The sequence below is a fragment of the Mastigoproctus giganteus genome, chromosome 9, assembly GCF_048544385.1.
Source record: "Mastigoproctus giganteus isolate SK-2022 chromosome 9, ASM4854438v1, whole genome shotgun sequence".
Taxonomy (NCBI): domain Eukaryota; kingdom Metazoa; phylum Arthropoda; class Arachnida; order Uropygi; family Thelyphonidae; genus Mastigoproctus; species Mastigoproctus giganteus.
This window is the reverse complement of record NC_143583.1, coordinates 40,412,077-40,436,905: the sequence shown is the minus strand read 5'-3', so window position 1 is coordinate 40,436,905 and position 24,829 is coordinate 40,412,077. Positions and strand designations below refer to the sequence as shown.

Here is a 24,829-nt window from a genome sequence, read left to right as displayed (position 1 = left end):
GAGATTTTGGAATTTAATTAATACTTACTGTCTGTAGATTTACAGTTTGTAACTTGCCGCCATTGTTATACGATACAACGTTATATCCCGTACTAGATAACATTAGTAAAGTATAGTATATAATATTATCAGTTAATCTGTAAAATTTATGAATCTTGTTAAACTTCATTGTCAATTAAATTGTACTTATTTTCACTAAATACATATAACGACTTAGATTTTACAAACGTAACATTATTAGTACATAAGTTGATACGGAAGGTAGATAACGAAACTCGGAGATAATACTCGATACCAAAAAGAAAAAAAAAAAAAAAAAAAACACACACATAATATATATATATATATATATAGTGTTATAACTGCATTGGTATATAAGTATAGGGATATAATTTTGTACTGAAATGGAATTCAAATCACGACTCAGACCAGAGCAGCGAAGCAAAAGGCCCAGGCCAATGGGAGTGCTGTGGCTCAGAGGAGAACTGAGCCGGGTAGTTGCCCTCTGAATCACAGCCTTTTAAAATGCACTGCTTATTTGATGTTTGTGGAGCAATCAGGTACAGGACATGATATTGCTGAGGAGAATGTCTTTGTGTGTGTGCATTGTAAGGAAATGTGAGGAGTCTGAGGAAATCAGGCGACAACTCAGCATTGTTATGGGCCTATATGAGAGCTTGAAGGACAGGGTGGATGCCTTCGAAGGATCTAAATTGAGGGCCCATCAATTTCTCAGCTGCCCACATCAGTGCCAGAGCTTGCACTTGATCATCACGCAACACAGCAGCAACCCCCAAGGCAGAATTTGCTGGTCCCATAGGAACTGGTAGTTGCCGGTGACGCTATTGTCACAGAAACAGGAAACATATTGTGTAAAAAGGAGAGGTGGAACAGGACCACGGTATGTCTGCCAGGGGCAAAGGTTGATGATGTAGAGTAGAGTAGATATCATCTTTGAAGGGCACAAAAGGTGATATTGTTGTTCATGTGGGCACTAATGATATTAAGAGTAGGAGACCGGTGGAATTACTTAACAAGTACAGGTTACTGTTGAAAAAAAGCCCTGAATTAGAGTTGAATTTGAAAGTGTCTGCAATTCTGCCCTGACATGATAGGAGGGAGTATTAGATGAGAGCCTTGACAATCGATTTGGCCCTGGAGAGATTGTGCAAGGCTCAAGGGGTAGAATTTTTCTCAGCCTGGTCTGTGCTTGTTAACAAGAGAGACTGCTTCTACAGGGATGGGATACACTTAAATAGAAAGGGTGGGAGAATATTTGCTGATGCTATCGAGGCAGTGTTGTGTGGGTCGGAAAACTGCTAGCTTGGGTGGGTACAAGGACTAATATATTAACAGTAGCTGCTGGCAGAGGTGAAAGTGATTCTTGCACTGCTTCTATTGGAATGAGCAGCAGCCTGGAAAATAAGATGCAGGATATTTCAGACTGCTGGGAATCATTGGAGTACAAGCAAAGACATGGGTTGGGTTAGGGTAGGGTAGCTAAGAAAAAGAACAGGTGCATGTATACTTGCATGTACACCAATGCTAAGAATTTGGTAAATAAATTAGATGAATTTGAGGTGTTGGTCAAAACATCAAAGGCAGATATTGTTGGGATATCAGAGATGTGGTATCACACAGATATAAGCAATGCAGAACTGGAATTGGGGGAGTACAATGTGTACAATGAAGGATAGACAGGATAGGAAGGCAGGAGGGTTATGCTATTAGTTAAGAAACAAATAAAATCCAAGGAAGTGTAGCCAGTCGACATCGCTGGACAGTGCAGTGCAGTGTTGAGTCAGTTTGGTGTGACATAAGTACTGGGAGATCAAAATTGAGAGTAGGAGTGTGTTATAGGCCTAATGACTCTGCTGAGTATAGTAAAAAACTGTACAGGGAAATAGAATGGACCAGTAAATCTGAATCTTATAATGGGGGATTTTAATTTCCCGGATATTGACTGGAATTTGTGAGTTGGTCACTGACACACTAGAAGGGTTTCGAGGATTTATTGGATGATTGTTTTCTATATCAGCATGTCCGGGAGGCAACTAGAGGGAGTAATACTCGTGATCTGATTATCAGTAGTGATTCTTCATACATTAAGAATCTGTAGATAAAGGAACCACTAGGTGGCAGCGATCACAGTCTACTCAAGTGGGATTTACTGAAAGAGGTAACTACCATCAGTGGTAAAGGGAAGGGTTTTTGCTTTCATAAAGGCGACTACAGAGGTCTGAGACAGTATTTAAATTCTATACAGTGGGACCAACTGATGATGTTGCCAACAGCAAATTCACAATGGGAAGCATTCAAAGAATTAATCTTGGAAGGTACTAGGCTTTACATATCAACTAAGAAATATTGTTGAAGGTTTAGGCCTAAATGGATGTCAGATGAACAAATGAGACGTGTGCCAGAGAAGAAAAATGCATGGGATACATATAAATAAATGGGTGACATGGAAGCCTATGATAAATATAAGTTGGTCTGTAACCAAGTCATAAAGGAGGTTAGGCAGGCGAAGACAGATTATGAGAAATCTTTGGCAAAGGATGCAAAGAAAACAGCAAAGAGTTCTTTACCTATGTAAACTCTAGAAAGAAAGGAATGAATCAGATTGGTCCACTGGATATTGATGTTGCAACTGTTGATGATCCTGCTCAGGTGGCTAACAAACTAAATGAGTATTTTGCATCTACATTCACACATGAGGAGTTATTCAGGAAGGGGAATGCCAGAGGTGAATTAAACTCTGGCAGTGAGCTAGATGATTTTGTAATAACTGAGAGGAAAGTGGAGGAGAAATTTTTGAAGATAAATATTAAAAAAAGGCACCAGGGGTGGATGCTATCTAACCAGTTATATTAGAGGGGGCAGCAAAAGAAGTAAGCAAACCCTTAACCATAATTATGAGAGCTTCCTTGGACTCTAGATGTACTGATGTACTGGAGATGTGCAAATATCACCCCAATTCACGAAGGAGGATCAAAGGACGACAAGTAATTATAGACCTGTTAGTTTAACTTCTGTTCCAGGGAAATTAATGGAGGCACTGGTTAAAGAAGCACTGGAGAATCATCTTGACAAGACTTCAGTTATAGCTTGGACACAGTGTGAGTTCGTTAAGGGGAAGTCTTGTCTAGTCAATTTGACTGGATACTATGATGTGGTCACAAAGGAACTGGATGCAGGGAATAACTTTATTATATATTTTGTTCTTAGGAAGGCCTTTGATACTGTTGCACATGGAAGACTGCTGCACAAATTGGAGCAGTGTTGCATCGGAGAAAAATTGCTGCTATGGATAAAGGGATGGTTGAGTGGGAGAATACAGAGTGGTAATCAATGGACACTGCTCTTCGTGGACTAATGTTATTAATGGAGTCCCTCAGGGTTCAGTGTTAAGTCTATTGTTGTTTTCTGTATTTATAAATGATATTCATGATGGTATATCAGGCTTAATGTCCAAGTTTGCAGACGATAAGAAGAGGCACCTCCGTAGCCAGGTGGGAAGGAGCAGCAGTGTGTAGCACACGCTTCAAACCCGTCACCACCAAATACGGAGGATGCGGAAAGGTCAGGGAATGGCCACCGCATTTCCGGAGCAATATGGCCTTAGTTGCTAATGCTCCTAAAAAAAAAAAAAAAACTAACTAACTAATAATAACGATACCAAGGTTGGCAGGGTTGTTAAGGACACTAATGACAGTACGCTGCTGCAACAGGATCTAGAAAAGTTGTGCAGATGCTGAGAGGTGGCAAATGAAGCTTAACATTGACAAATGTAAAGTACTACATATGGGAAGCAGTAACCCCAGATTAATGTATCAACTCTTTTTTTTTTTTGTTAGTTGTTGGCGCATCTGCTTCTGTGGCCATAATGCACCTCCCAAAGTTTTTGCATTTTACTCTGATCCTAACCTGAGGCAGGATTCGAACCCGTCACCTTTGGGTTGCCAGGCAGGCACTTTACCCACCTGTCTACCCCAGTCGGCGTATCAACTCTGTAGAGAATGAAAAGGACCTGGGAGTAATTGCTCATGTAGATATGAGTTTTCTGAGCAGTGCAGACGGTCTGCTAGAGTAGCTCATGGTATCTTGTCAATGATATACATAACTTTTTCTAGCAGGGATAAGGAGGTGATTATCCCCTTGTATGAGGCAATGGTCAGGCCACACCTTGAGTACTGTATACAGGTCTGGAGGCCTCATTTTAAGAACGATATAGAGCTGTTGGAACAAGTACAGAGAAGGGCAACAAGATTAGTGAACAGAACAAAGGGGCTGCTCTTACGAAGAAAGGCTTAAGTTTTGCAAATTACAGTGTCTGGAGACTAGAAACCTGCGAGGTGATCTGATTGATGTGTATAAAGCCTTGAATGGTTTGAACATACTCAATGCTGATGGGATTCTTCCTCTTGCTCAGAATAATCACCTGAGAGGGCATACATTCAAATTGAGGAAAGATAGATGTGTGGAGTTTGCGTTTAGCTAAATAAATTTAAGGCTGAACTGGACAGGTATTTGGAACAAATGGAGGGGTGAAATGGGGAGTGGGGTTTTTTTTTTTTTTTTTTGGCTGATGCTGTGCATAAGCTTGCTTGCATCATATGCCAATGCTAATATTTGGCATTTGCTATTGGTAACATCAACAGTTGGTCCCATTGAATAGAATTTAAAAACTGTCTGAGGCCATTGTAGGCACGTACACAAAAAAAAAACAATATCTCTTTCCTTTAATTAAACTCCATTACACTGATTATTGCTACCTGGTATTCCTCTTGTCTGCAGATTCTTAGTGCATGATAAGTCACTGCTGATAACCAGATCAGGTGTATTATTTTCTCTTGTCGCCTTTCTCTTACTTGCAGATGCAGAAAACAGTCATCCCATAAATCCAGAAAACCTTGTGACTATGTGAGTGAGCCATTAAATCAGGCATTCTAATTTACTGGCTCGCTCTGTTTGTCTCTATAGTTTTCATTATACACATCAGTCATTTGACCTATTTTCATTTTCCCAATGCTTATGTCACACCAAACTGATTCAGCATTGCATTGGCTACTCAGCTGGATTCAATGCCTGAAATTCTGTGCTTCTTAACCAGGATCATAATCCTTCCTCCACTCTGATCTAATTCTCTTGATTGATAGTGAGTTACAGAAACAACTAGAGGAAAGACATAAGAGTATTCTGATGAATTTATATCTGTGGTGTACTCTGTAGAGATGGTTAACAGAATAACACAAGTGAATTTGGGCATCAAAGGGAAAGCATTAAAGTTACTATATGATTGTGTCTATGTGCATGTAGTACTCTGTAGTTTAATCATGCAGATAGTGTTATTGTTAAAAGAAGATTGTGCTCAATGAATAGCAGGTGTTGAAACTGTCCTGCAGGACGGTTTCTACACCTGCTATTCATTGAGCACAGTATCTTGGGGATTACGTTATCTACGTAGAGGTATATAAAAAAATCTTTTCATAACATTTGATTGGATCTCACTTCAGAATTAAAAAAAAGAAAAGGTGCATATATGCGAAAGTTGGTGAACAAACATCAGGAGCACTGAACACAATATGACAAATGAAGAATAGCTTACAAATTCTTTCCAGAGGTGAGAAATCCAGCTTACTTGAATATCAGATAGTTCACTCCATCTTCACATTTGTCGACTGGAAATGGGTCAATATATGCAAAACTTAATGAGTGGTTATCTCAGATAGAATGAATTATCATTGTGAAGAAATAGAAACTTCCCAACACTTTCTATGAATATAGAGAGTATCAAGACTTGAGCGTCAACTGCCTCTTCTTAATAGCTTATTCCTTGGCTCTGAAACATTTCTGGTGGGCTCAGAAGACTTTTGATGCATCAAGGAAGACATTTGGAGCCAAGTTTGCAGACTTTTGGCATTGATAAAGGTATATGATGCAAGAAAGCAAGCTTATATAGCATCAGCCAAAAAAAACCCTTCTCATTCCATCCCTCCATTCAATCCAGATGTTTGTCTAGTTCTGCCTTAAACTTATATTTTTGACTTCCACTACAACAGATGGATGCTTGTTCCAACTATCAACCACTGCTGGCTAAAGGCAAATTTCCGCACATCTATTCTACAGCTGTCGTTTTTTCAATTTGAATTTATATTCTTTTAGGTTTGTAATCTTAACAAGTGGAAGAATCCCATCAGAATTCAGCGTGCTCAATCCATTCAAGGCCTTATGCACCTCAATCAGATCACCTCAAAAGTGCCTAGTCTTCAGGCACTGCAATTTGCAGAACTTAAAACCTTTCTTGGTAACAGCAACCCTTTGTTCCATTCACCAATCATGTTGCCCTTCTCTGTACTTGTTCCAGCAGCTCTACATCCTTCCTAAAATGAGACCTCCAGACCTATATGCAGTACTCTAGGTGTGGCCTGACCATTGCCTTATACAAGGGAGTAATCACTCCTTATCCCTGCTAACAAAATTCCTGTATGTCATTGACAAGACACCATGAGCTATTCTTGCCACCTGTCTGCACTGCTAAAAAAATACTTCATATCTGATCTGTGGATTTAGCATCTAAAGGAATCTGAATCGCATAGGAACCCATTACCGGAAACATCACCGTAAGTCTGTACACAGCGCTGTTCATCAGTTTGCGAGGGAGAAAATTTCTGGTTTACTCATTCAAGCAGTAGTCACCACATGAAGAGCATGCATCGATATACGAACTGTGAGCTGGCCGACATGCACCTAGTGCGTCGATCAGCAGAGGGCAATGGACGAGCCTCTCAACGAATTTATGGAGAATGCTTCCCAGACGGACATGTACCGGATCACTGTTTGTTTGTGCGTGTGTGCATCAAAATTTGTGCGATTATGGGTCATTTAGAGGTAACAGGAGTAGTGCGGGCAGACCACGTTCCACACGAACTCCTGCCATGGATGAAAGTGTGTTGAATGCCCTCCAGAATAATCCTGCTACCAGCACATGTGCCGTTGCCTCTGCCTTAGGAGTGTCTCATTGCAGTGTACAGCATGTCTGGCATGACGATTCCTTACACCCCTTTCATCTCCAAAGGGTCCAGTTACTGCTCCCCCAAGATCACCTGCACTTGTGGCTTTTGCGCAGTGGTTTCTCCAAGAAAGTGTTCAAGACTTGAATTTTCCAGCCTATGTTTTGTTCACGGATGAGGCTTATTTCACTCAGGAAGGCTTATTCAATCAGCACAATGCTAATGTGTGGGCTCATGACAACCCACACCGTGTGCACTCCTGTGTGGCGCAACATCGCTTCGCAATAAATGTGTGGGCAGGTATGGTCGGTGACTGCTTAGTCGGCCCATACCTGTTATCATCCCGCATGAACTCCGCTAAATATCGGATCTTTCTTGAACAAGTTCTACCAGGGTTACTTGACGATGTTCCAGCAAATGTGAGACGCAACATTTGATTTCAACATGACGGGGCTCCTGCCCATTATGGAAGGTGCATTCGTGACCCGTTGCCTGGCCCCCATGCTCACCTGATTTATCGAGCCTTTATTTCTTTCTGTGGGGGCCCCCTCTAATCTATTGTATATGAATCGCCTGTGGAGACGGAAATGGATCTCATAGCGAGACTCGTCTGTGCTGCTGCTACTGTCAAAAAACTCCAGGTGTGTTCGACCATGTCTGCCAATCCATGCTGCGTCGGTGTCATGCATGCATCGCTTCTCATGGTGGAACCTTAGAGCATCTGTTATAACATCATGAAATGCATCCATCTCGTACTCCATTGTTAATATTATGTCAAATAAATGTTTCCCACTAATTACTGTCTTGTGTCATTTCTGCTTCTTGTGCCTCTGCTACTACTTTCCCGTGACGTTTCCGGTTATGGGTTTCTATGCAATTCACATTCTTTTAGATGTTACCTACCTCCCCTAAACGTTTGTACCAATATTTTTGAGACACCCTATACAGCATAAACAAAAAAAAAAAAAAAAAAAAAAACCTTCCTGTTTCAGCCTTGAATTTATTTAAGCTGTCAACTTTCACAATGTCAAATGCAAGTTTGTTCCTGCAACCAACCACCCGGTGGCTAAGGACAAATTTCTTCACATCTATTCTACATCTGTCTTTCCTCAATAGGGGCCTCCGTGGGCAGGAGCAGCAGTGCTTACCACACGTTTCTTGATTAGACTGGGATTCGAGCCCATAGACCACCAAATACAGAGGATGCGGAAAGGTCAGGGAATGACCACTGCATTTTTGCTGCTCCTGGAAGAGAGAAGTTTTTTCCTGATTTATTTTCTGTTTTATTAGCTTAAATTGGCATATTAACTTATTTTCTAGAGTAGCTTTATATTCCTATTTACGATTACTTAGTTTAAATTAACTTAGATAGAGATTTTGTAGGTATTACTTAGTATCGGTATGGGTATCAAATCCACGTGTTTGCCGTTCGGAAGTTGCCGCCATTGTTACGCAATACGAAATATCTCGAACTAGATAGCATAAGCTTAATATAGTATAGTATCGCACATAATATTGTCAATTAATCAGTAAAATCTATTAATCTTGTTGAACTTCATTGTCAATTAAATTGTACTTTTAACTATACATATAACGACTTAGGTTACATAACATAAATAATTAGTAAAAATAAATAATTAATACTTGATACGGAAATTATATAAAGGGATTTCATAGATAACACTCGATACTGAAACATAAATATAGCGTTATAACTGTGTTGAGATACAAGTTTAGGGTTTTAATTTTGTACTGAAATTGAAATTTTATTGAAATTAAATCGAAATCATGACTCACACCAGAGCAGCAAAGCAAAACGCTCAAGCTAATAGGAGTGCTGTAGCTCAGGGGAGAACTGAGGGGAGCAGTTTCCCTCTGAATCACAGCCTTTAAAAATGCACTGCTTGCTTGATGTTTGTGGAGCAGTCGGGTACAGGACATGATACTGCTTGTGGGGATGTCTTTGTGCGCGTGCGCGATGCAAGGAGTGTAAGGAAATCAGGCGACAACTCGGCGTTGTTATGGGCCTATATGAGAGCTTGAAGGATGGGGTGGATGACTTCCAAGGATTAAAAGTGAGGGACCCATCAAGCTCTCAGCTGCCCACACCAATGGCAAAGCTTGCACTTGGTCATCACGCAACACAGCGGCAGCCCCCAAGGCAGAATACGCTGGTCCCAAAGGAACTAGTAGTTGTTGGTGACTCTATTGTCAGGGAAACGGGAAACATCCTTTGTAAAAAGGATAGGTGGAACAGGACCAGGGTATGTCTGCCAGGGGCAGGGGTTGATGATTTTGTAGAGAGGATATCATCTTTTAAGGGCACAAAAGGTGATATAGTTGTACACGTAGGCATTAATGATATTAAGAGTAGGAGACCGGCGGAATTACTTAACAAGTACGGGTCACTGTTGAAAAAAAGCCGTGAATTGGGGTTGAATTTGAAAGTGTCTGCAATTCTGCCCAGACACGATAGGAGGGAGTATATGATGAGAGCCCTGTCGATCAATTCGGCCCTGGAAAGATTGTGCAAGGCTCAAGGGGTAGAATTTTTTTCAGCCTGGTCTGTACTTGTTAACAGGAGAGACTGCTTCTACAGGGATGGGATACACTTAAATAGAAAGGGTGCAAGAATGTTTGCTGATGCTATTGGGGCAGTGTTAGGTGGGTCGGAAAACTGCAAGATCGGGGAGATACAAGGACTAATAGATTAACAGTAGCCACCGGCAGAGGTGAAAGTGATTCTTGCACTGCTTCTATTGGAATGAGCAGCAGCCTGGAAAATAACATGCATTATATTTCAGAGACTGCTGGGAATCATTGGGGTACAAGTAAACACATGGGTTGTGTTAGGGTAGCTAAGAAAAAGAACCGGTGCATGTATACTTGCGTGTACACCAATGCAAGTTTAGGAGTTTAGTAAATAAATATGATGAATTTGAGGTATTGCTCGAAACATCAAAGGCAGATATTGTTGGGATTTCAGAGACGTGGTGTCACACAGATATAGACGTGCGGAAATTTGCCTTTAGCCAGCGGGTGGTTGGTTGGTGTAACAGACTTCCATCCCTTGTAGTGGTGGTTGATAGCCTAAATAGGTTTAAGGCTCAGCTGGACAGGTATTTTGAACGAACAGAGGGGTGAAGTGGAAGTGGGATTTTTTTTTTTTTTTTTTGGCTGATGCTGCATAAGCTTGCTTTCTTGCATCAAATGCCTCTACTAATGCTAATAAGGAATGCAGAACTGGAATTTGGGGAGTAGAATGTCTACAGAAAGGATAGACAGCATAGAAAGGGAGGAGGGGTTATGCTATTAGTTAAGAAATACATAAAATCCAAGGAAGTGAAGCCAGTCGACATGGCTGGACAGTGCAGTGTCGAGTCAGTTTGGTGTGACATAAGCATTGGGAGATCAAAATTGAGAGTAGGAGTGTGCTATAGGCCTAATGACTCTGATGGGTATAATAAGAAACTGTACAGGGAAATAGATTGGGCCAGTAAATCAGAGAGTCTTATGGGGGATTTTAATTTCCCAGATATTGACTGGAATTTGGGGGCTGGTCACTCACACACTAGCAAGGCTTTTGTGGATTTATTGGATGATTGTTTTCTACATCAGCATGTTCGGGAGGCAACTAGAGGGAGTAATACTCTTGATTTGATTATCAGTAGTGATTCTTCATGCATTAAGAATCTGCAGATAAATGAACCACTAGGTGGCAGTGATCACATTGTGCTGAAGTGTGATTTACTCAAAGAGGTAACTACCATTAGGAGTAAAGGGAAGGGTTATTGCTTTCGTAAAGGCGACTACGATGGACTGAGACAGTATTTGAATTCTATACACCTGGACCAACTGATGATGTTACCAACAGCAAATTTAAAATGGGATGCATTCAAAGAACTTATCTTGGAAACTACTAGGCTTTACATACCAACTAAGAAATATTGTTCAAATTTTACGCCTAAATGGATGTCAGATGAACTAATGAGACATATGGCAGAGAAGAAAAATGCATGGGATACATACAAATTAACACGTGACACAGAAGCCTATGATAGATACAACTTGATCTGTAACCAAGTTACAAAGGAGGTTAGGCAGGCGAAGGCAGATTAGGAGAAATCTTTGGCAAGGGATGCAAAGAAAAACAGCAAAGAGTTCTTTATTTATGTAAACTCTAAAAGGAAGGGGATGAATCAGATTGGTCCACTTGATATCGATGGGTCAACTATTGATGATCCTGCTCAGGTAACTAACAAACTAAATGAATATTTTGCATCGACATTCACACATGAGGAGTTATTCAGCAAGGGGAATGCCAGAGGTGTATTCAACTCTGGCAGTAAGCTAGAGAATTTTGTAATAACTGAGAGTAAAGTTGAGGAGAAATTGTTGAAGATAAACACAAGAAAGGCACCTGGGGTGGATGGCATCTATCCAGTTATATTAAAGGAGGCAAGCAAACCCTTAGCCATAATTATGAGAGCCTCCTTGGACTCAGGCGAGGTACCCATGGACTGGAGATGTGCAAATGTGACCCCAATTCACAAAGGAGGATCAAAGGCTGACACAAGTAATTATAGACCTGTGAGTTTAACTTCTGTTCCCGGAAAATTAATGGAGGCTCTGGTAAAAGAAGCACTGCAGGATCATCTAGACAAGACTTCAGTTATAGCTCGGACAGAGCATGGTTTTGTTAAGAAGTGTTGCCTGACAAATTTGATTGGATTCTATGATGCAGTCACAAAAGAACTGGATGCAGGGAATAACTTTGACATTATATATTTGGATCTTAGGAAGGCTTTTGATACTGTTGCACATGGAAGTCTGCTGCACAAATTGGAGCAGTGTGGCCTTGGAGGCAAATTGCTGCTATGGATAAAGGGGTGGTTGAGGGGGAGAAGACAGAGTAGTAATCAATGGACACTGCTCCTCATGGACTAATGTTATTAGTGGAGTCCCTCAGTGTTCAGTATTGGGTCCATTATTGTTTTCTGTATTTATAAATGATATTGATGATGATATATCAAGCTTAATTTCCAAGTTTGCAGACAATGCAAAGGTTGGCAGGGTTGTCAAGGACACTATGCTGCTGCAACAGGATCTGGAAAGGTTGAGCAGATGGGCTGAGAGGTGGCAAATGAAGTTTAGCATTGACAAATGTAAAGTACTACATATGGGGAAACAGCAACCCCAGAGCATCAACTCTGTGGTACTACACTGACAGTGGTAGAGAATGAAAGGTGATCTGGGGGTGGTTGTGCAGGCAGATATGAAGTTCACTAAGCAGTGCAGACAGGCTGCAAGAGTAGCTCATGGTGTATTGTCAATGATATATAGGAATTTTTCTAGCAGGGATAAGGAGGTGATTATTCCCTTGTATAAGGCAATGGTCAGACCACACCTAGAGTACTGTATACAGGCCTGGAAGGCCTCATTTCAAGAAGGATGTAGAGCTGCTGGAACGAGTACAGAGAAGGGCAACAAGATTAGTGAATGGAACAAAGGGGTGCTCTTACGAAGAAAGGCTTAAGTTTTGCAAATTAGTGTCTGGAGACTAGGCACCAGCGAGGTGATCTGATAGAGGTGTATAAAGCCTTGAATGGTTTGAGCATGCTCAATGCTGATGGGATTCTTCCTTTTGCTCAGAATAATCACCTGAGAGGGCATAAATTCAAATTGAGGAAAGACAGATGTAGGATAGACGTGCGGAAATTTGCCTTTAGCCAGCGGATGGTTGGTGGAACAGACTTCCATCCCTTGTCGTGGAAGTTGATAGCCTAAATAAGTTTAAGGCTCAGCTGGACAGGTATTTCGAACGAACAGAGGGGTGAAGTGGAAGTGGTTATTTTTTATTTATTTATTTTATTTTATTTATTTATTTTTTGGCTGATGTTGCATAAGCTTGCTTTCTTGCATCAAATGCCTCTACTAATGCTAATATCCGCGGATCAATATGGTCTTAGTTCTAATCTCCTAAAAACCAAATAACAAACAAACTTTTCTCAATTTGAATATATTCCCCCTCAGGTGTGGAATCTGAGCAAGAGGAAGAATCCCATCAGCGTTGAGCTTGCTCAAACGATGAGATCTGATTGAAGCCTTATACACCTGAATCAGATCACCTCACAGGTGCCTTGTCTCCAGACTGCAATTTGCAGAACTTAACCCTTTGTTGGTAACAGCAACCATTTGTTCCACTCACTAATCTTGTTGCCGTTTTTTGTACTTGTTCCAGCAGTTCTACATCTTTCCTAAAATGTGGCCTCCAGACCTGTTTGCAGTACTCAAAGTGTGGCCTGACAATTGCCTTATGCAAGGGGTTAATCCCGTCCTTATCCCCACTAGCAAAATTCCTATATATCATTAACAAGATCCCATGAGCTACTCTCAGCCTTTTTTGCGCTGCTCAGAAAACTTCATATCTGACTGCAGAATTACCCCCAAGGTCTTTTTCATTCTTCACTAACCTGAGTGTAGTACCACACAGTTGGCATGTTGCTCTATGGTTACTGCTACCCATATGCAGTACTTTGCATTTGTCAGTGTTAAACTTCAGTTGCCACCTCTCAGCTCATCTGCTCAACTTTTCTACATCTTGTTGCAGTACTGTCCATACTGTCATTAACAACCCTACCAACCTTCATCATCATCATCATCATCAGCCATTTTCAATCCACTGCAGGATGAAGGCCTCTCCAGCAACTTTCCAATTCCTTCTGTTTTGAGCACTGGCCATCCATTTACTACTCAAAAACTCATGAATTTCATCTATCCATCTCCGCCTTTGTCTTTCAGGTTTTCTTCTAGCTCCTCTTGGGTACCATTCTGTTATTTTCTTAGTCCATCTGTCATCATGTCTTCGAGCTATGTGTCCTGCCCAAGACCATTTTAGTTCTTTAGTTTTGATAAGAATGTCCTTTACTTGAGTTTGCTGCCTAATCCATGTGTTTCTCTTCTTATCTAACAGTCTGATTCCCAATATAATTCGTTCCATTCTTCGCTGTGTAGTTCTTAGCTTCTCTTCCATTCTTTTGGTGAGTGCCCAAGTTTCACTTCCATAAGTCATGGTGGGGAGTATACATTGATTCATTATTTTACGTTTCAGACAAACTGGGATATTGCTCTTCAGTATGTGACTATATTTCCTGAATGCTATCCATCCAAAATTTATTCTTCTCTTGACTTGCAGCCATTTATCATTATTACAGCTAATAACTTGTCCCAGATAAGTATATGACTCCACCTTTTCAATTACTGCTCCTTCAATCATTATTTCCCTTTCCGTGGCATACTGGTTCATCATTACTTTTGTTTTAGCCATATTCATCTTTAATCCAAAATCCTTACTAACTGTGCATAACTGATTGAGATTTTCCTCTAATTCTTTGGGATCGTAGCTTATGACCATAATGTCATCTGCAAATCGTAAATGGTTTAGGTACTCTCCGTTCACATTGACTCCTTTCTGCGACCAGTCTAATCTTCTGAAAGCTTCCTCAAGGGCAGCAGTAAACAGCTTCGGAGATATTGTGTCTCCTTGTCGAACTCCTTTCTCGATTTTAAATTTGCTACTGTCTTTGTCTAGTCTAATAAAGGAAGTAGCCCTCTCATATATTTTCTTCAAAATCATAATATATGGAGTATCTATGCCTTGTCTTTCCAGTGCCCGAAACATTGCCAACCTTCATATCATTTGTAAACTTGGACATTAAGCCTGATATATCGTCGTCAATATCATTGATAAATACAGAAAACAACAATCGGCCCAACATGAACCTCTGGGGAACATCACTAATAACAGTCTGCGAAGAGCAGTGTCCATTGATTACTACTCTGTCTTCTCCCACTCAGCCATCCCTTTATCCATAGCCGCAATTTGCTCTTAATGCCATACTTCTCCAACTTGTACAGTAGTCTTCCATGTGCAACAGTATCAAAAGCTTTCCTAAAATCCAGGTATATGATATCAAAATTATTTTTTTGCATCCAGTTTCTTTGTGACCACATAGTATCCAATCAGATCAATTCATATGTGGGAAAAGTTTAAAAAATATTGGGGGTTTTTTTTATCTCATATGATTGCAGATTAGTTATTGTCTGCTTAAAAATTTGGAGGTTGCAATCTTTTAAGTCTTTTTTCTGAAATATATTAGTTCTAAAATAAATCATATTATAAAATAAGATATACAGCGGCCTTCTCCCTGACCCTTTTTGTGTAATGCTCATATTTTACACATTTTGTAAGATTACTGTTCTTTTTTCTCTCTTTATTTAGATACCTAAGCTCTTATTTAGCTGTGTGTAAATTTTTTCATAATATATTTTTCTTATTTCCTTTTATATGTGTTGTTACCAAAGTTCTCTTTGGTAAATAAATAAATAAGAATATGACTACATAATTAGTTATTTCTTCTATTTGTATACAAGTTTTGGTGAAATTAAGTAGTAACTGATTTTTAACACAGGCTAATATACAGCTTAAGATAATTCACTCGGTTAAGCTATAATAGTTGTAAACCTGGAAATAGTAAGCATGAGAAGCAGTGGCATATTAAATTATAATGAACCTTAAGGTCTCAAAATTAATCAAACCCTAAAATTACTATACACTGAGTTGGACAGAAACCATGAGATACCTACCTAGTAATGGATAGGCCCACCTTTCGCCTGGATAAGGGCAGTCGCACAGCAAGGCATTGAATCCACTAGTTCACGAAAGCATTCCACAGGTATTTCCATCCATGCTTGCTGCACTGCTGTCCATAATTCTGTTGCATTCCTAGGTGGAGGATCCAAAGCTCAAACGGACCTTTCCACAGCATCTCAAAGATGCTCCACAGGGTTCATGTCTGGTAAACGGGAAGGCCATTGCTGGAAGAGTCCATTGACATCTGGGTGCCCGATGACCATGAAGGGATGCAGATGGTCTGCATGGGTAGACGTGTAACCTGGACCATTCAGAGATGTCTAGTCGTACCAGAGGTTCCAACATATCCCTGTTGAACATGCCCCAGACTATTACCAACCACCCACCTGACTGAGCAGTGACCTTGTTGACATGTGACGGGTGCATGACGGGATTTTTGCAATTTCCACCAGATATGCACCTCCCATCTGCTCAAAATAACTGGAAATGGGACTCATCGGACCAGGAGACCCATCTCCAATCATCCAAGGTCTAGTGCTGATGTTCTTTTGACCAGTTCAGGTGTAGAGTCCTGTGTCGTGGTATTAGCAATGAGACTGGTGGGTCCGCGGCTCCCATAACTTATTGCAGCTAATGATCGCCTGATGGTCTTGGTGAAGACATTTCTGGCACCTCCCTCATTGAAGTCTGCAATTATTTGTGCCATTGTCACGCTCTGGTTGGCAGAAACAATGAGACAGACATCAACGGCCATGTTCATCCACCACCTTTCTCCACTGACAGAACTGTTCACGATGAAATGTTATTTCGGAAATGGTGTATTCCTGATACTCTTGATACTGTCGAGCGAAAATAGTGCAATTTCTGTACCACGTCCGCGGTAGTGACCCATGCATCTGGCACCCACTATCATCCCTCTTTCAAAGTCAGTTAATTCACAATGTTTATCGATACTGACATTCAATTACCATCTACGTGAAGCAGTGTACCTATATACCTGCAAAGTGGTGGGTTCGTTCACTGATGACAGGGGTTACAGTGTTGTATTGCCCAGGAAGCAGTTATCTCATAAATTCTGTCCTTTCAGTGTGTATTAGGCATCATTCTTTAACTAGTCATTAAAAAAAAAAACACATGAATCCCAAAAAAAGTATTTTTCCTAAATGGGGAAACAACATCTTATGGTGTTATGTAATAAGTATAGTCTTCTTCTAGAACATTATTTAGAATGTAATAATGTTTCAGAATAAAATGTTTATGGTTTATATTCTGGTTTTCAATGATTTTATTCAGCCTTATTAAATTTTTTTGTTCCTTTTAAATCTATAGTTTTTTATTTATAATTATTTTTGGATGTAAGAATTGTAAAAATGTGCTTGTTTTTGCAGTGTATTACATTGCATCTTACACATATGAATCTGAAGAGCCAGGAGATCTTTGCTTCCAGCAAGGTGATCTAGTACTAGTTACAAAAACAGAAGGTGACTGGTGGACTGGTAAAACAGCTAATAAGATGGGAATATTTCCGAGTAATTATGTTAGAAAGTTGGAACCAGATGAAATTCAGGTGTGTTTTGGCCTTAATCAGTGTGACATTTGGTAAATTAGCTAAATAAAGAAATATTTAAATTTTATGCATAGATAACTTCAGCTTATGCATAATAGGATGAGCTGTTTAGCAATTTTTAAAATAAGTGTGGTTACCAATAGACTTGTCTATTGGTAAAGTGAATATAATGAAATATTTCTTTAAATTTTAAATTCTTTTTAAATTCTTTTAAATATTTTGAACCCCTTCAAAATAATTGCCTTGGGCTTGCTGCACACACTGTGCCAGAAATGTTTCTGTGCAAGCACAGAAACATTTCAGGAAGTCATCTTCTGTAAGATCATTTCACACTTCATTTGTTCGTGTCTTCAGTGGACTGAAAATGGGTTCCATTAAGTGCACTTTTCATTCAGTTTGGGGATGAGAAGGATGCATGTTCACACACACAGGGATTTGTTGTTTGGTTAGAAACTAGTAAACAAGAGAATGTTGTGTGCTGTGTCTAGACCAATCATCCTTCCACAATTCAAGTCTTAATTTTTTTCAGAAGCCTTTTCGAAACATCAGTGTATTATATTTGATTGACAGTCTGATTTGGTAGCATAATAATTCCTTTAATATCGAAGAAAACGAAGCATGTTATTTCATTTTTGATTTTTACATTCTTTCTTTATCAGCTTGGGGGATTTTTTATATCTTCTATTGCATTGTGAATATCTTTTAGTTTCTGTGTCGTATTGGAACAGCCAACTTTCATCACAAGTAAATACAAGTACTCAGTCTAGAACTTACAATTTTTTTTCAAAACATCATCACAAACTTGTGGCCTTATCATTCTTTGATCTTCATTCAAAATTTTAGTGCTGTCTTGGTGCACACTTTTTTCATGCCTAAATTTTCAGTTAATTTTTCTAACAGTTTTTTTGCCCTTATTGAGTTTTGATGCAACCATTCTAATGCTTAAATGGCAGTCATTTCTAATCATTGTCCTTACCTGGGCCACATATTCGTCAGTTTTCATGGATACCTGATGGCCTAATAGTTCATCTTCCATATTCTCTCTTCCTTCTAAAAACCTTTTGTCATTCAAACATGCAAGCTCTTCACATAAGAACTCATAACTTTCAGTTGGACATCACAACTACTGTTTTCTTTAGTTTTGTTAAAAATTTGAGGGGCACCTCCGTAGCCAGGTGGGCAGGAGCAGCAGTGCGTAGCACACACTTCTTGATTAGACCGGGGTTCGAGCCCGTGACCACCAAATATGGAGGATGCGGAAAGATCAGGGAATGACCACCGCATATCCCCGGAGCAATATGGCCTTAGTTGCTAATGCTCCTAAAAACCAAATAACAAACAAACAAAAATTTGAGGTTGATTCATTGTTAAACTCATTTGTCTGTCATTTTTCCAGCAAATTACAAAAACCCAAGATAATGAAAACCTGTGTCACTGCAAAGTGAATGAGCATGTTGGAACATGACTTTAGCATTAGATGAGGCATATGATGCAAGAAAGCAAACTTATACAGCAGCAGCCAAAAAAAAAAAAAAAAAAAAAATCCCTTCCCATTTTGCCCATCCAGTCACTCCAAACATTTGTCTAGCTCAGCCTTAAATTTATTTAAGCTATCAACTTCCACAACAACAGATGAAAGTCTGTTACAGTAATCAACTACCCACTGGCTAAAGACAAACTTCCGTATATCTATTCTACCACTGTCTTTCTTCAATTTGAATCTATGCCCCCTCAGGTTCTTAATCATCATTGAGCCTGCTCAAACCATTCAAGGCCTTATACACCTCAACCAGACCACCTTGCAGGTGTCTAGTCTCCATATGCTGCAATTTACAGAACTTAAGCGTCTCTTGGTAAGAGCACCCCTTTGTTGCTCTCTTTTTACATGTTCTAGCAACTCTACATCTTTCCTAAAATGAGGCCTCCAGACTTGTATACAGTACTCAAGGTGTGGCCTGACCATTGACTTATACAAAGGTATAATCACCTCCTTGTCTTTGCTGGCAAAATTCCTATATATCATTTACAAAACTCCATGATCTGCTCTGAAAGCTTGTCTGCACTGCTCAGAGAATTTCTTAGCTGACTGCAGCTAAGAAATTACCCCCAGGTCTTTTTTCATTCTCCATCTCCCTGAGTGTAGTACCACACAGTTGGTACATTTCTCTTGGGTTACTGCTACCCATATGCAGTACTTTGCATTTGTCAATGTTAAACTTCAGTTGCCACTTCTCAGCCCATCTGCCTAACTTTTCTAGATCCCATTAGCATTAGTAGAGGCATACAATCCAAGAAAGCAAGCTTTCTTGGATCGTATATATACAGCATCAGCCAAAAAAAAACCCTCCCACTTCATCCCTCCATTTGTTCCAAATGCCTGTCCAGCTCAGCCTTAAATTTATTTAGGATATTACCTTCCACAACAAAAGATGGAAGCCTGTTCCACCAATCAACTACCCTCTAGCTAAAGGCAAATTTCCACACATCTGTTCTACAACTATCTTTCCTCAATTTGAAACTGTGCCCCCTCTGTTACAGTAGCATACTGTCTTTACTATCATTAACAACCCTGCCAATCTTTGTGTCATCTGCAAACTTGGAGATTAAGCCTGATATACCCATCGATATCATTGATAAATACACAAAACAACAATGGGCCCAGCACCAAACCCTGGGGGACTCCACTAATAACATTTAGTCCACAAAGAGCAGTGTCCCACTCAACAATCCCTTTATCCATTCTAGCAACTTTCCCTTAATGCCATTCTGCTCCAATTTGTACAGCAGTCTTTTATGTGCAACAAAAGCTTTCCCGAAATCCAAGTACAGGCATACCTCGGTTAACGTTACCTCTGATAACGAAGCTTCGATATAACGAAGTCCGCAATTTCAAGCCCCATTTAACATAAAAAAAAATATTCCAGTTTAATCACCTGAAATCTAAACAAACTGAAGAAATTACGGAAACCTTTGGGGCTTCTCGTGGTTGGTTCGAGAAATTTAAAAAACGGTCCAGGATTCATAGTGTAAAATTAACAGGAGAAACTGCAAATAAGTTTCCAGAAAAACTAAAGGAAATAACTGAACGTGAAAATTTTCCACCAAATTCGGTGTTCAGTGTTGACGAAAACGGTTTGTTCTGGAAACGGCTACCAACAAAAAGCTTTATTTCTATTGAAGAAAAATCAGCTGCTGGGTTCAAAGCAGCCAAAGACCGTTTAACGTTACTCTTTGGATCAAATGCCTCTGGCGATTATAAATTAAAATTGTTATTAGTTTACCATTCAGAAAATCCGAGGGCGTTAAAAGGTAACATAAAAATGAATTTACCTGTAATATGGAAAGCAAATAGAAAAGCTTGGGTTACCAAGAGTTATTTACTGATTGGTTTGTTAACCACTTTTGTCCTGAAGTAAAACGGTATTGTCAAAAAAACAACTTTGAAGAAAAAGCTCTTTTGTTGTTAGACAATGCTCCGGGACATCCTACTGATCTTCACACGTTGGACACATGCATTCCTGTCAAAGTTGTGTTTCTTCCAGCAAACACAACTTCCCTGATTCAGCCATTGGATCAGGGAGTAATAGCATCATTTAAAGCTTATTATCTGCGTCGAACATTAAGCAATTTAACTGAACTAGAGGATAAAGAGGAAATGACAGTTAAAACTTTTTGGAAAAACTACACCATTAAAAACGCAATTGAAAACTGATAGTTATTGGAAAGAAGTCACTAAGAAATGCTTAAATGGAGTTTAGCGAAAAATATGTCCAGAAGTTGTACTAGAAGAAGAAAATAACATCCAAGAAATTAGAAATGAAGTTATCCAGATGGCTCAATCAATAGGTTTCGAAAATGTCGATGAAGAGGATGTTAGAAATTTATTGAATGCAGAAGATGATGGTTTTTCAGTGGAAGATTTAGAAAATCTTGTTAGCAACGAAGACAAAGATAATGAAGACGAAGTTAAAGAAGTTCCTGCCGAAAAAGTGTTAACAACCAAAGATTTAAAAAGGTGCTTAAATGACATTGAAAACGTTTTAAATTTTTTTAGTGAAAATGATCCTGATTTAGGAAGAAGTTTTATTGTTAAGCGATCAGTGTTAAATGCAATAATTCCGTATAGGCAATTGTTAAATGAAAGAGAAAAAAAAGCATGAGCAATCAACTTTAGACTCATATTTTAAAATGAGATTTCACTTTGTATGTAAGTTGACTGTTTATTTAATAAAACTTTTCTTTGTTCGAAAAAAAAAGCTTTTCATTTTCTTTAAGTGGGAACGTATCCCTATTCTGGCCATAGTATTTTTACCTCTGAAAACGAAGTTTCGCTTAACGAAGTAATTTCGTGGAACGCATCCTATTCGTTATTCGAGGTATGCCTGTATATGATATCAAAATTATTTTTTACAGTCCATTTCCTTTGTGTGGACATCATAGTATCCAGTCTAATTGGTCAGACAAGACTTCCCCTTAACAAATCCATGCTGTGTCTAAACTATTACTGCAGTCTTGCTTAGGTGATCTTGCATCACTTCTTTAACCACTGACTCCATTATTTTGCCCGGAACAGAAGTGAATCTTGCAGGTCTATAATTATTTGTTGTTGTTTTGTTGTTTAATGGCACAAGGGCTGCTAAGGCCATATTGTGCCTATATAATTATTTGTGGTGCCCTTTGTGAATTGGGGATACATTTGCACATCTCCAGTCCATGGGGACCTCCCCTGAATCTAAGGATGCTCTCATAATTATTGCTAAGGGTTTGCTTACTTCCCTCACTGTCTCCTTCAGTATAACTGGATAGATTCCATCCACCCCAGGTATCTTTTTTATGTTCACCTTCAACAATTTCTCCTCTACTTTACTTTCCATTATTACAAAATCGTTTAGCTCCCTGTTAGAGTTTAATAAACTTCTGGCCTCCCCGCCTTGGCAGACAACTAGGGAACAGTTCAAGGTCAACTGCTTTCTTTGTTTCACAGCTGGCATTTGGTGTGTAGTGGTTGCACATGCACAGTCTCATTATGTAATAGCCACACATTGTATCATATATACACACACACAATTTTGTTCGAGATTCATTAGATATAGAAAAGAAAAAGAATGTGGTCTGCCTATCCCACTAAATAAAATATTGACATTGTTGAAATAGTATAGTATTTATCAATACTCCAGAACTCTTTAACTTATATATAGTGAAAGGTATTAAGTTGAAAGACTCAGGTACCTTGTTCTTGTCATTAACTTCTTCATTGGGCATGGTCCAAAGATAGGTTGTGTGTGGGTGAGGGGATTGAACTTTGGAATTTTCACATTGAATTGGGACATAACTCCTAAATATAAACTTTTGGGGAGAAAACTAATAGAATGGGCCAGAGGGGAAGTTTGCATTTGGTCAGCACGTTGTTGATTGCTAGAATAAACTGCCTTCCTAGATGGTTGACTGTTGAAATTTAAGGGATAGCTAGATCAGTACCATCTGGAAGCAGGAACAGATAAAATAGGACTATAAGTTTGTATGGAAAACTTTCTGTTTTTTTCCTTCTCCCTGAAGCAGAAAAAGCCTAGTTTCCTTTCCTGCTTCTCTTGACCTTTATTAATGCTTAGTGTATTTTTTACAAGTCAAGGGCTTCTTATGCCCATTTAAGAAGCCCCCTGGGGTGCTATTGATACATGTGGTTTTTCTAATGAAACCTGTTTATAAACAGTGAAGTGTTCTTTTCAGTTGAAATATTGCCTATGTATTTATGTCCTTCAGCCTATATATTAATTTAAAATTTTGGTCTTAATAAAAACCAAAATTAGTAAAGGAACCCAAGCTTATTTAGCATTAGCCTAAAACAAGGACAATAAAACGGGCTTAACAATGAAGACATGCTTTCTTTTTTATGATTATGCAAACAAGGGTACATAAATTCTTCAATTTTCTGTGATTGTTGATTGGACGTAGGGAATTTTACCTTTAGTCAAAGAATAATTAACTTGGAACAAGCTACCACCTAGCCTTGTAAAGGCAGAGAGTGTAAGCTTATATAGATTTGAAGAAGTTTGATAAATATTTGTAAGCAGTAGATAAAATATAAAATTTGGGAGATATTTCATCTCATTTTTATTTTATTGTCATTTATTTATTAGTTTTAGTTATTTTTCGATATCAGGTATTGCGTAAACTTTGCTTCCTTTCATCATTGTCATTTTAATGCTAATACTTATTAATTTTAATAATGAAATGGTCTGTGCAGAGTTTCTGTTGAACAATTGAAGAAATGTATAAACACTAGAAGCAAAACTCTTGGTTATTTACCATCATTGTTTTATTGGGCAAATCCTGTAATCAACTTCATTTCTTGCCAAAAAAATACTTGATGGAAAAGTAAGAAATTCTGCACTGATTATTATCTGAGTCCTGTGACAAATTATTTAAACAATAACATGAGAGTGACAAGTGAAAAGTTTTATTTGTGTGCTATACTTAATTGATAACACCAGTATCTAAAGATCACTTAACGTTTTCCTTGTGCTCTTATACAAGCCTTCAAGTGGGTGTGTAAGCTTTCAATGGCATCACATGATATTCATAGTAAAGTTGGCTAATGCCTTCCTTGGAGACCATTTGAGATTGTAATTTTTGAATGCTACAGACTTTGTACTCTGGCTATTCCCACACTTTGTAATCTATTAGGTTCAAATCTGGGGCATTTGAGCCATTGCTGGTGATATACATTGCCCTCCATTGAACATCATTTCTTTCAGGAACTTTATTACTTCCATATGATTACTTCCCACCTTTTTCACAGTAGTGATGTTTTTCAGATACAAAAAAAAAAAAAAAACTATTGGATTTTGCTACTTCCAGAGCAGTTGTTTCATTTCGGAGCTCTGAATTTCTCCAAGAAAAATCTTGAAGATAAAATAAATAAATGAATTTTCTGTTTATACTCCAGGATGTCCACATGAGGTCAAAACAGTTAAGATAGAAATTCCAAGAATCATCATATTTAGTGGTCACGGGCTTTAGTCACAGCTACTCAATGCATGTGCTCCTCTATACACTCACACTTGACCACCTAGCTATGGTGACCATTGCCCAGATGTACTCAGTACTTGTTCTATACTTCTGTAATAAACTTTAGCTTTAATCAGCTGAGACCTGGTCAGCCCATCTCCTATTTGACCATTTTATTCTGTATTTGGAGTAGAACTTGTAAAAATCTGCCCATTTCTTTAACAGTCTGTGGGGGGGGGGGGGGTATGGACAATGTGAATCACTATACCTTGTACTACTGTATTCTTTTGCTATCCTTGTAATGACTAATAGCATAATACAGAAAACACTGACTGCTACCCACTTTGTTCAGCATTTTAAAAATATCTGTGCTCAGCATCTTAGTAATAGTGCTCTTTGTAGTCTCAGTCAAGATTTTTTTTGTTTGGATATTTGACATGCATTCACTTAAATAGTATTTATGGCAACTATAATTGTGTAAAAATATATAAAAGTTTGTGTTACATAAGATGATATTTAAGTCTCCATTTAATAACTTTCTCATTGACTTCTTAAGCAGTCTTTATACCACTTCGTTTTAATGATCCA

General features: G+C 38.9%; 1 protein-coding gene across 1 annotated transcript in view; it reads left to right on the top strand.

Annotated features, from left to right (window-relative positions):
* The window catches only part of Dap160 (dynamin associated protein 160), a 531,520-nt gene that overhangs the window by 459,033 nt on the left and 47,658 nt on the right, over positions 1-24,829 (top strand). The window contains exon 23 of the mRNA XM_090381606.1: positions 17,055-17,233. Within this exon, the coding sequence (XP_090237732.1) occupies positions 17,055-17,233 (179 nt within the window). The remainder of the gene's footprint in view (positions 1-17,054; positions 17,234-24,829) is intronic.